The sequence below is a fragment of the Equus asinus genome, chromosome 2 (genome assembly GCF_041296235.1).
Source record: "Equus asinus isolate D_3611 breed Donkey chromosome 2, EquAss-T2T_v2, whole genome shotgun sequence".
NCBI lineage: Eukaryota > Metazoa > Chordata > Mammalia > Perissodactyla > Equidae > Equus > Equus asinus.
Genome location: NC_091791.1, coordinates 160,410,412 through 160,423,055, shown reverse-complemented (window position 1 = coordinate 160,423,055; position 12,644 = coordinate 160,410,412). Strand labels below are relative to the sequence as shown.

Here is a 12,644-nt window from a genome sequence, read left to right as displayed (position 1 = left end):
AAAGAAGAGCCCAGAATTCTAAGGTGAAAAAGGAACTACTGAAGCAAAAGGTGACCCCCAGAAAGTTCTCTGAAAGTTAGGGGGGCCAGAGAAAAATAGTAATTTCAAACCATTCCATTGGAATTGATATTAAAGAGTTACTGATAGATGTTCTCTTTGAAAACGAATCTTGCTGGAGAGAAGCCAAGAAGAGTAGATGCTCCAAGTTGTGGCCTCATTTACAGCAGCAGCATCTTGGTTTGCAAATCCCTTAACAGTCAGAGTCTCCCATGTAGTCTGACCTGCATTTGATCCTTGTAATGCATTCTTTTCTTGTGTAAGTATAGTCATAGTTACTGCTGCAAACAGAAAAGTTTAGTGTGCAGTGTGGTTGTACACCCTCAGACCCAGGTCAGTGTTGAGAAGTGCCCGTTCTCAGGGCAGCTTTGCAGATGTATTTCTTGGGCTTTATAAATCGTTGCTCATCTTTGTCTCATTTTTATTTCTTTCCTGTTGCACAAGTCAGCATGTTAAACTAATTGAAACAAACTTGTACATGTGGACACAGAGATTGGATTACTAGATGTGTGTTTTAAGTAAATTGTGTAAAATTAGCTAAGTAAAGAGCTGAGGCACTCAGCCACTACAACGTTAAGCAAATATGTGATCAATGTTGAGCAAAAGCTTTTTGAAGCCCTGAACAAAATGCATGTTTATTTTTTTAAAAATGTCTATGAATCGGTGGATCTTTAAATATTTAATATTTTTAAAATACTTTTTAAGAAATCTTTTAAGGGGCCAGCCCCATGGCCTAGTGGTTAAGTTCGCATGCTCCACTTCAGCAGCCTGGGTTCATGGGTTTGGATCCCAGGCGTGGACCTACACCAGTCGTTAGCCATGCTGTGGTGGCATCCTACATATAAAGTGGAAGAAGATTGGCACAAATGTTAGCTCATGGTTGGTCTTCCTTAAGCAAAAAGAGGAAGATTGGCAACAGATGTTAGCTCAGGGCAAATTTTCCTCAAGCAAAAATAAATGAATAAAATAATTTAAAAAAAGAAATTTTGGGGTCGGCCCAGTGGTGCAGCAGTTAAGTTCACAGGTTCCGCTTCTCAGCGGCCTGGGGTTCGCCGGTTCAGATCCCGGGTGCAGACATGGCACCACTTGACAAAAGCCATGCTGGGGTAGGCATCCCACGTATAAAGTAGAGGAAGACGGGCATGGATGTTAGCTCAGGGCCAGTCTTCCTCAGCAAAAAAAGAGGAGGATTGGCAGTAGTTAGCTCAGGTCTAATCTTCCTCAAAAAACAAAAGAAATTTTTTAAACAAGCATGCAAAGAATAATATAACACATCCATATTCCCACCATGTAGAATTAACTGTTAACATTTTGCCACATATTCTTTAAGAGTTTTTAATAAGAAAAATGAAGCATTATAAATGAAAATAAAATTCTATTTGATATACTCTTTGCTCTTTTTCCATCTTTCTAGTGATAACTGCTATCGTGAAACCAGAGCATCTTTCCAGTCTGTATATAAATATAAGTAGATGCTTGTATATTTATACACATGTGTGCATCTGTGAGCAATATTGTTTTGTGGGTACTATTTACAAACATATATACAGTGTAGCATATTGCATGCATAGTAATAATAGTAGCAAACATCTACTGACTGATTACACTGTGCCTGGAGCTGTACTGTCCCAATCCTTTCAAAGATTCTATGTAGCAGGTACTGTTGTTATTATATCCTCTTTTAGGAAATCCAGGTGTGTAAAGAGGTCACTTGCCCAGGGTCACATAGCTAATAAGTGGTGGGGCTGAGAATTAATCCCACAGTCAGGCTCTGAAGCCTGAGCACTTGACCATCATGCCAGATGGGCTCTTCACTGTATCACTCTGCAGAATTCTTTATTCTCTCGCTATCCTGTTTCTGATATCCATAATTGTTGAATTGGTAGATCTAGTTTCTTCCTTTTCATGACTATGCCATAATTCCATTAAATGAATATACTATAGAAGCAGCATTGCATGGTGGTTACGACCTGTAAAATAGGAATAGTGAAAGTTTCTATCTCACATAGTTGTGAGAATTAAACAGTTAAATTCAAATTAAACACATAGAACAATACCTGGCATGGAGTGAGCACCCTAAATGTCGGCTGCTATTATTTGCTATTATCACCTATCCATTACTCTATTGAACCTAATCATTAGGTTGTTTCCAGTTTTTCCCTGTTGCATATATTGCCACAGAGAAAGCCCTGTGTGTTTCTTTTGGGTCTCTCCCTAGAAGAATTATTGATGGCTCATAGGGTGCATGTGTTTTCAGTGTTACATGATATTGCCAAAGCCAGCTGTACTGGTTTACACTCCCTAGTGTACTCTTTGACAGTTCCATTTTCCCACATCCTCAATAACAGTTGATATTGTCTATTAGATTTGCCAATCTAATGGATAAGAAATATGATGTTGTTGAATTGATGAATTTTTTAATAACAGCTTTCTTGAGATATAATTCACATACTGTAAAATTCACTCTTTTAAAGTGTACAATTCATTGATTTTTAGTATATTCACAGGATGTGCAACCATCAACACTACCTCATTTTAGGAGAAACCCCTTACCCATTTGCAGTCACTCCCTTTCTCCCCAGCCCACAGTCCCTGGCATTGCTACTCTATTTTCTGTCTCTGTGGATTTGTCTGTTCTGGACATTTCAGATAAATGTGATCATATAATATGTGAGTTTTTGTGACTGGCCTTTTTCACTTAACGTTTTTGTGGTTCATCCACTTTGTAGCATGTATCAGCACTTCATTCCTTTTTATGGTCTAGTAATATTCCATTTTGTTGACATACCACATTTTGTCTATTTATGAGCTGATGAAAATTTGGGCTGTTTCTACACTTGGTTGTTATGAATAATGCTGCTATAAACATTCTTATGCAAATTTTTATATGACGTAAATTTTCATTTCATGTATTTGTGTACCTAGCAGTGGGATTGCTAGGTCATATGGTAACTATGTTTAACATTTTGAGAAACTGCCAAAGTGACTGCACCATTCTCCAATCCCAACAGCAATGTATGAGGGTGCCAATTTCTCCAATTTCTCACCTCCAACACTTATTATTTTCTTTCTTTTTGATTCTAGCCATCCAAGTGGTGTGAAAAGGTGTGTCACTGTGGTTTTGATTTGCATTTCCCTGATGACTAATGATGTTGAGCGTTTCTTCATCGCTTATTGGCCATTTGTGTGTCATCTTTGGAGAAATGTCTATTCAAATCCACTGCCTATTTTTTAATTGGGTAATTTGCCTTTTTATTTGGGTTGTGAGAGTTCTTCCTGTATTCTGAATACAAATCATTTGTCAGATATATGATTTGCAAATATTTTCTCCCATTCTGTGGGCTGTATTTTCACTTTCGTGATGTGAATTGGTGCATTTTAATATTTTTAGCTTTCATATGTTTTCTTAAAACTTAAGTTTTCAAAATTGTCTCCATATTATATGCTGAGTAGATCACAAGCCATATAGCTTTGAAGTGCACACTGAGAGTAACGTGAACGTACCTAGTTTTCCACAGATCAGAAACTCCTGCATTGGTCACAAAAACGTGGACCTCCCAAAGTCATCTAGATGATCCTCTCAACCAGTGAAGGAAATTCATTTTGATAATTCAGAAGAGATGCCTTCACACCTAATTAGAGTTTGAATTTAGTAATGAAAAGCGTTGAAAAACCATCGCATATTTTCAAGCCACTGATTGGTTAATTCAGAAGCATTGGGGTTTCTGTTTAACCTGACCTCTTCTTTTTCTTCTTTTCCTTTTCCTCCCCCTCTCTTTTTCTCCTCTCCCCTCCCCTTGTTTCAATGTCAGGTTAAAAATGGCTCAGGAATCAGTCAGCAAGTTGACATCAGAGAAGAAAGTGGAGACAAAGAAAATCAACCCCACGGCTAGTCTGGTGAGATGCATTTTCAACATAACCTCGAGATTTTTCATTGTAACTGAGGTGCGCCCAGGAGTGTGTCTCAACTTAAAGGATAAAACTCAGAGGATGACAGGTGGTATCTCAGTTCCCATCCCTGAGCAGCATATGGCGAGGAAGAATATGGGGAGGAGGGAGTGGGGAGAAGAAGACGTCTTCGTGTGTCCTCCTAGCAAACCCAACAAAGATCGTTTCCTAATAAACCAAATTCAGTCACTTGCCCTTCCACACCCCACCCCATGCTGTGAGCCCACTCATCCCAAAGCCCCTTTCTCCTGAAATCTTGGAGCTACTTCACCCTTAGCAGTTCCTTTTCCCTATTCAAGAAAGGGGCAAGGATTATTCTCTTTTGGTAATTGGGAAAACTGAGATCCAGAAAGATACAGCCTACCCGGGATCACTTCACAAATGGATCCCAAAAATCAAGACCAGACTCTGCTTCCCCTGACATCTCTCCCTGTCCTAGAAACTAGCAGCATGGGTGGGATTCCTGGCGTTGAGGGTGAGTTGCCCTTCACAGTCCTGGCTTCAGTAAGCATCATGATGAATCTCCACCAGTTGGTTACAGACAATGGTGGGAATAGCTAAATGGTCAGGAACCCAAGGGGTCGGGGTTCAAATCCCAGCTCAGCCACTTACTAGTTGTGAAACCTTAGAGAAGTCACTTTGTTTCTTTGCAGTGAAAAGAGGGAAATAAGATTACCTTTGCTTTAGGGTTATTTTGAGGAAACTGAGAAGAGACATGTAAAGTGCCTAGCAAGTGATAAGAGTTCTGATAAATGTTAGCTCTTTTTCTTGCTGTTATGAATTTCAGCAGCTTTGTTTGAGCCTGCCCTGGGGAATGACACTGCATGGCAAGTTAGGGTATCGCTCTCCCCTCTTTGATTTCAGACCCTTCCTTACCTGTGCCCTGCTATCCCACAGCTACTTATTTTATCCTTTTGTTACCAGTTCTTTTTGCCAGCTGCTTTAAATCCTTTGGCGATCTCAGTGGGGTCTAAGTTATAAAGTGATTATTTCTGTTGATTGACCTTGCTGTCTCTCATGACAACCCCATCAGCAACTAAATGAATGTTGAGTGAGGTTGATGAGTGAGAAACAGAGAAGTCAAGGCCATACAGCTTGGCCAGGCAAAGCTGCGGTTAGTGCACATGGCCCCATCTGAATGGACACATTTGACGGTGCATTCATTATACTCATATGTATGATTTTTGGTGGCTCAACCCTAATTTTTGTCTTCCTCCTTCATCAACCCATCTCCCTTTCTCCAGACCTCTTATTTGAGGCTCTATCCTAACTTTTACAACCAAACCTTATTTCCAGAGGCAGAGAGAATGGACTGAGCCCTCTAGACAAAGGGAAAACAGTGGGTTTACTCCCACATTCTTCTATAGGTTGACCTTGACCTCCACTGTGACCGAGCTCCCAATTGTGATCCTCAACCTCTTGGTTTTGTTGTTTTTTTGTTTGTTTGGGTGGAAATTATGGAAGAGCTTGTGAACTGATTCCTGCTTCAATTTCACAAGTCAAGGATGGGATACAAACTCATCAACTCAAGTTTACATCTAGGACAATTTAGTAATTCACTGCAATGTCACATCTCATAGATCACAAGCAGCTGAGGATCATTCTCAAGAGGCTTCTTGCTGCCTCTGCTCTTTGCAGAGGTATATACTTCTCCCATTTCTTTTTTAGCCTTCTGTTTGCCATCCCCAAAAGCAGACACGCCCGTCCTTACTATGCTTAATGTAGTTACTTTCTAAAGTCCTAGAAACAGTGAGGGTCTGTTTCTGTCTTGCATACTATTGTTTGTTTTTATATCTTGCCAGCAGACTTCCATGTCCTTCCCCTTTAGGTGGTTGTCCCTGAGAACGAAGCTCAGGGAGATCAGAGCAGAACATCGGTGGCAAAATGGGAGCTCTTGCCCTTCTGCAGAGACTAAGTCTGGTCATCTGCCATCCTGCAATGCCTTTGTTCACTTCTCCCGGGTTGATCACATGTAGATACATTCAACTTGGAAACAGTGATTTTTTCATATCTAGACTTCCTAGAAACTATTTCCTGAGTTTTCCTAATTCCCTTAGTAGGCTGAGGAGGCAGGTAGGAGGAGTCTTTGAGTAACACTACAAAGTTAGGACCTTTGCCACAGAGAAAGAGAACAGAAGAGAGCAACCTGGCATGGTGAAAGTCGGTGTTTTTGATGGGTATAGTTGTTTGATTGGCTGGCTATTCTTTTTTGTTTGTTTTTTGAAGAGTAAGAGGGATAGGTTGAGAGGGGCAGGTAACTGAGGGTTTCAGGAAAGAGGGATGGAGATATTCTCCTTTCTAAGGTGTTTGGTACAACTCTTCAACAGTCTAGACCAAAATTTGAGAAATGTATCAAAATCTGAGAAAGGTGAAAAATTAAAGGATTGATGATAAACTCATTTTTTTTTCTTAAACAACAGAAAGAAAGACTGCGTCAGAAGGAAGCCAGTGTGACCACCACCTAACACAGAGACGTGAAAAGGATGACAGCGGAGACGTAGTACCTTGTATGAGCCTTTCCAACATCACTGCTGCAGGAAGTTCTTGAAAGATATGTTACTAAATGTCTGTTTTGCTCATCTCTTTCTGAGGTCCCCCACAGTGAGCACCCCGTGCCTTCTTGAAGAAAGTCCCTTATTAAGCCACAGGAACAATAAAAGCTGTTTGAGGGAGCATTGCCAGAGTATTTGATAATTGTTTCTTGTGGAGGTGCAAAGTCCACTCCCTCATAAGACCAGAAAGAATACCAAGATTTTCCAATTTTTTTTAGAAGTGGAGATTTGAAGCTTTCTAACCAAAACTTGATACATGTAAACTTGTGACAGAAGAAAAGGATGTTTTATGACATTTGCCTTGAGAGAGTTCAAGCCTTGGTCTTTACACACTGCTGGTTTGATTATTAGTCTTAATTTTGGTCCTATTGGAGCAAGATCCGGAAGCATCTTTCACCAAAACTGTTGAAACTTACCAAAACTATTTTTAAAGAGGTCCAAGATTATGTATTTCCCAGACTGGAGGAATGGTTATTTTGTTGTTCATGTAATGGAAAGAACAGAAAATGGAGTAATACATGGGTGTCAGGAGGGGTTAAATAACCGTAAACTTTGTCCTGGAGAATGTGTTATGATACAAGGAGTTGACGTCAGCCATTAAGCAAGACACATTCTTTTGTTTTTATATCAGTTCTTTGTGTTTTCCTAAACCAACAGGGATTCTCCACCTCATTCCCAGAAGAAACAGTGATACTTGAGCAGGGACAGACTTGGGGTCAAAGAACCTGCTTGGACAAGTAACCCGGGGACAGAGCACATTTCACATTTCATATCGTTCATGAACGGCTAATACCATGTCGACATGCAGCTGAGCTCTGCGTCTTGTTCAGGGTCTGTGAGTGGCTGGGCCTCTCCCGCCAACCCCACAAGGCAGCTTCCAGACAGGAGAGCAAATGCTGCTCAGAGCCTTTTATCGCAACCTTGACTGACAGGCGTGTACAGAGAGTGAAGCCAGAAGTCTTTGATGTTGAAGAAATTAAGGGCAGAAAAGAAAGTTCTCTACGTCCAAATGAAAAGAAGATGATTACATTAATATTCTACTTTTGAGTGGACTGTCATGCATAGGCAGCTTTTTCCGACCCTGGGAGCCCATAAGACCACTGCCCCTTGAGTCACAAGAGAAACCACCTTGGACCTCTCCCCTGACATTTTTTCTATAAGCCATCACTCTTCAAATCTATCTTATGAAGGAAGAATAAAGGGAACTGGGGGTAAGTTGTGAGTAGGATCAGAGACTATCAGGTTTTGACCTCGAAGGGAGAGAGATCTAAACTTTCTCCTCCAATTGGTAGAGAACAGTCGAGAGATGAGCAAGAACCTTCAGACTCTCAGGATCTGTCTGCCACGTGTAGCCTACCCCCTGCCCCAGCATCTTCCCAGAAGCTTTCAACTTGCCAGGTTCCTGAGTGTCTACCCAGGACATGCCTGCCAGTCATCAGCCCCCTCAGGGACCCCATAATAGATTCTGCTAATTAAAACAGCACCATATCCTAATATAATGCCCATCTTGGGAATCAAGGTTGCATAGTCAGGATCAAATCAAGTCACAGAAGCCATATTCATGCAGGTGCTAACCATCTTTTCTAACCATTCAAAAGAAAGGAATATGGTAACATGCTTGGGTTGGTGGTTTTTTTTTTTTTTGTTTTTTCAATTTAAAGTAAAAGGATGAAAAGCAAAATAGAAAAGCTGATAAGAAACTTACATGGCTAAAAGAAGGTGCTTTTGAGCAAGGAGCTTTTCATACTATCTTGTATTGTTCCTCTTCATTTTCATTTAACCATGAAGAAAATCTAAGGAATTCAAGAATTTAAAATAAATCCCACTTACAGCCATCTTGCACTCTGACATTCCTCTTAGTATTATTGTGCAAAAGAAAAGTGCTTGTTTTGCCCATGCCTTGGGAATCAACGTTGAGTTCAGTGAGACCAATACAAGTCTAGATCCTTCTGGGTCTCATACACTTGATGGGAGAGAGCCCAAGATGGCTTTCAGGGCAGTCACATAGCCCATTTCAGGTCTCTAAGTAGGATGCTCACAAGAAAATCACTGAAAGTAAATAGGACTGTTACTTTGGCCATGTAACCCTGCAAGAACAAGCTCTCAGAGAACCAATGCTGGTGAACAATGAGTAGAAACATTTAATTTGAGAGTTAGAGATATGCAGCCCAAGTTGAATTTCATCCTAGTGGACAAACTAGAAATTGGCCATAAAATACCTGTTTCTTTACTCTTTAGAGTGAAGTTTGCCTGCCTCTGTTGGGGAAACCTCATGATTTTGTGAGACTGGTCAAACGTAGTATGTTAGTGCATTAAAACACCAGGGCAAAAGCCCCATTATTCTCACCCAGTTTGAATCTTGCATTATATGTCTGGATGCTCCCTCCCCAGTCCACACGTGTACCACATTGTTGACATAGCCTTCATTTCTACTCTAAGTTGATGCTTAGTGAAGGTTCACAAGAGTTTGTTCAAGGTGGGCCATCTGAAACAACCTGGAGGCTCTTAAAATGGTCCCTCTAAAATGCAGTAGAGCTTGTGTTCAGGGCAACTTTTCATGGAGAGGAAGTAGTTGGGGTGACACTTAGCAGCTTGAGCATTTCAGGCAAGCAGGGTTTAAGTAGCTGTTCTAACCACAGCCTTCCCTGAACTAGATGGAGAGTGGCCCGTATTACTACTCTGTCTTTTAACCACTCACACCAGACTTACTAGTCAGACTCTGAGAAACCTTAACTTACAAGCAACATCGTCTCTTCCTAGCCAAGATTCATTAAAACCAAGGGCACAGTTGGATAGTAGTTCAGATTCTTGCATGAGTAACTAGCATAATCATTGAGCATACAAGTATATCAGATATTATACTAAAGCATGCTATAAACTCTTTAGATAAAAACATCAGGCCTGTGAGGTGTCAAAAATCAGGTTAGAAGGAGGTGAGCTGTGTGGCTTTTAACCCAAGAAGAGGCAGCCTGTGGGAATGGGGGTAGAGTGTGGCCAAGCAGAAATGGGTGAATATAATGATGGTGGAGGCGCAGGGGTCACACGTGACGGACCTGCTGCCCAACAGTTGCCTTTTGAATCCTTGAATTGACATCCCTGATGTATCTTCAGACACTCACTGCAAGTACCTAGGAAATATGGAGAAAGAACTTCTGAAATCTGGGAAGGAGAGTAAGGAACCAAGTGGTGCTATTCCATCTTGAAATGTTCTAGCCGGAACAAATCGGCAACATGGCTGAGGGATTGAATGCCACATTGAGTGCTGGTCTCTGACCCTCTCATGCCCCCTAGTAAGGATAGTACAAGCTGCATACTTGCTGGCCGTCCCTTAGTCACCTGCTTTTCCCATAAATACCATAAGAAAAGGCGTTTCCTACATGAGAAGCTCATATTGCTGCTCGTGGAGAAACTGGGAAAACTGAAGGAAGGAATAAAACTCTTTGGTGGTATTGGAAACCTCCAAAAGGATCAAGTCATCATCAGCTTGGTTCTTCCAAGGGCCAGGATCAGACATAGCAGAAGAGATGTAAGTGTATTTTTGGTGAAGATTTACTTGTTGGCTTGGGATTGCATATCTCTCCATAGATTATTCTGACTCCTATGGGGTAGTTTTTATTTTAATTATTTTCTTGCTTTCTTGAACATTATATTTTCTCATTTCTATTTCTACTTCCCCCTTGCCTGGTGTTATTGACACAGATCATTGCATATGGCAGCACAGCGAAGAGCAGTCGTCAGTGTGTGAAGGGGAATTAGCAATGCAGACCTGCGGGCTCTTTCCTAGTAACCAGACTGTACCATTGATAGGGGAACTTCCTCATTCCCTGACATTCTCAGTTGGTCTATTTTGTAGTACTGTCCCCTCCCGGAACAAAGATAAAAACCAATCTGGGGCTTTCTGTGGCAAGGGTAGGGAAGAAGACCAAAAATTAAGCTTTTGTTCCCCTGAATAGCTGATGTAAATATCAAATTTTATGAAATAGTTATTATCTAAAAATCGCAAACAAGAGCTCTTTTGAGCTTCATTTTTCTTCGATCTTGCCTCTTCTAATCAAAAAAAAAATGACCAAAAGAAAGAAGGGAAAGAAAAAGCATCAGCAGATTTGGCAATCCACAAATTATTTAACTCCTGAATCACAGAAAGTGAGCAGACTGTGAAATGCAATGTTGTAGAAGTCCTGAGCACATAAGAATTTGAAAAGCCGTGAAGGCTGATGAGTGTAGACGAAGTAAGAGCTGTCCACTGCCTGCTGAGACTTTAGCCTAAACCGGGGATTTTAGAGTGTGGATTTGAAAGAGTCAAGTATTGCTCTGAACAATTGATTTTGAAAAAGCCACAGAGAGACGTGGTGTGATACAGTGGGAGAAATGCTAGACCATTAAAATTTCCTTACTCTGGATTCTCTCTTAAGTTTATGTGTGTGGAACATCCAGAAGACCTTGAATACTGCATTTGATGTGTTAGGATTTTACCTTTAGGAACACTACAACTGAAGAGAGTGTACTGAATAAAGAAATAACTTTTCATTTATGTCAGCTACTTTGTCATCATAAATCTGCAACACAAAAGAAACAAGTCTACATGGCCAAACTAATACTATTTGAAAAGATTGCATAGTTTTTGGCCTTTCCAAAATGCAGTTAACTTGTTGGGTATATTTCCATTTTCCAGCTATAAACAGTCTAGCTGCTTGGAACTTTCTCTATTGTTGGTGCAGAAGTCACTCAACGAAAAGCACCTTCAGAAACAGGCCTCAGCAGATCTGGGTCCTGTAGGCTCACGTAACAGTATTTCTAACTCCATTAGCAATTGAAACCAGGCATAACTAAGCTTGGTTACATAGCTGTGTGTGACTGAGAGGCCCATTTTGTGTCATTTCTGCACTCCTGTCAGTTGTTGACACCTTGTTAGAGGCACTGAATTTTAGTTTCACAGTTCTTCATTTCACCTCCCAAGGAGTGGGCAATCTACCAAACCCTTCCAGATCAACACTTTGCTGCGAAGTAGTAAATTCAAAAGAGTTTTAACATGTCAAACTTGAAGCCAATTCAGTAACCTTATTTGTTCCAAGACTCTTAATCAACACTGTGATATAAACTTAGCACTTGAGAAATTTGTGTAATTGGCAACTTACTTGGAAGTGTGAAGATATGAAAATGGCAGCTAGCTAACTCCATCTAAGCTCCCATACGGTTTCTCCCAAGGAAGGAATTAGAGAAGCAAATCAAGCCTCATTCAGTAGGTTGTCTGTCCCCAAATGGAGCTTGCTGGATTCATTTCCCCTCCACCCTCTGCCCCTCTCCCACCCACCCTGGTGATAAACAGTAACAGAGGACCTTTCCCTTCTCATTCGTCCGGTCTCTGGTATGACAGATAGTTCAATTCAATCAAGAACTCAAATAAACCCCTGCATATTACACCTGTGAGGCACTTGTTCATGATTATCTTCTCCATTCTATAATCTGGGGAAGACTGACTTAATCTCAATATTTTATATGAAAGTGGTAGCTACAGCCTTTAATTTATTCTTCTACATGCCATCTATGCTCATTTAATTTTCTTTTTTTAATCTTCTTTTAAATGTACTAAGAATCTCCAGTCTCTCCTTTTCTAGAAGCTGATCCAAATACTACTTTGGGCTTTTTTTTTTATGCTTTGTGTGAAATTTGATAGCGTTGGGCTAGTGAAATGCAAATGAACCCAGAATTTCCAGCAGAAATTCACCTCCCAAGAATTTGGCATCCTTCTCCATGGTGTAAACAACCTTCTACCACAGTCAGGCTGTCGGGTAGCCTGAGCATTTCCCTAAATTTCACCTGTGCAGACACCAAGGGACTCTCTGTCTTTGAAACTAAAAATGTCTTAAAAGAGAATGGATATATCTCCCCATACGTGGTGTGAGCTGCCAATGCGTTATCTTATATTTAGCATATAAAGTAAGAAATCAGACGTTTTCAGGCAAGCATGCACAGTGGTTTATCAATCTCTTTGGCAAAGTTGTACCTACTTTCCTTCATTGTTCTCTTCCAGAGCGCTCTTCCCTTCCTGTCTCATGAAACAAATATATTCTTGATTGTTCATCTGGG

General features: G+C 40.7%; 1 protein-coding gene across 2 annotated transcripts in view; it reads left to right on the top strand.

The window, feature by feature from the left end:
- FMN1 (formin 1) overlaps positions 1-8,158 on the top strand; it is a 340,681-nt gene extending 332,523 nt beyond the window's left edge. For both annotated transcript variants that reach the window (XM_070503784.1, XM_070503796.1), the window contains 2 exons: positions 3,870-3,954; positions 6,426-8,158. In XM_070503784.1, coding sequence (XP_070359885.1) covers positions 3,870-3,954; positions 6,426-6,470 — 130 coding nt within the window. In that variant the 3' untranslated portion in view covers positions 6,471-8,158. The remainder of the gene's footprint in view (positions 1-3,869; positions 3,955-6,425) is intronic.
- The last annotated feature ends 4,486 nt before the right edge of the window (positions 8,159-12,644 follow it).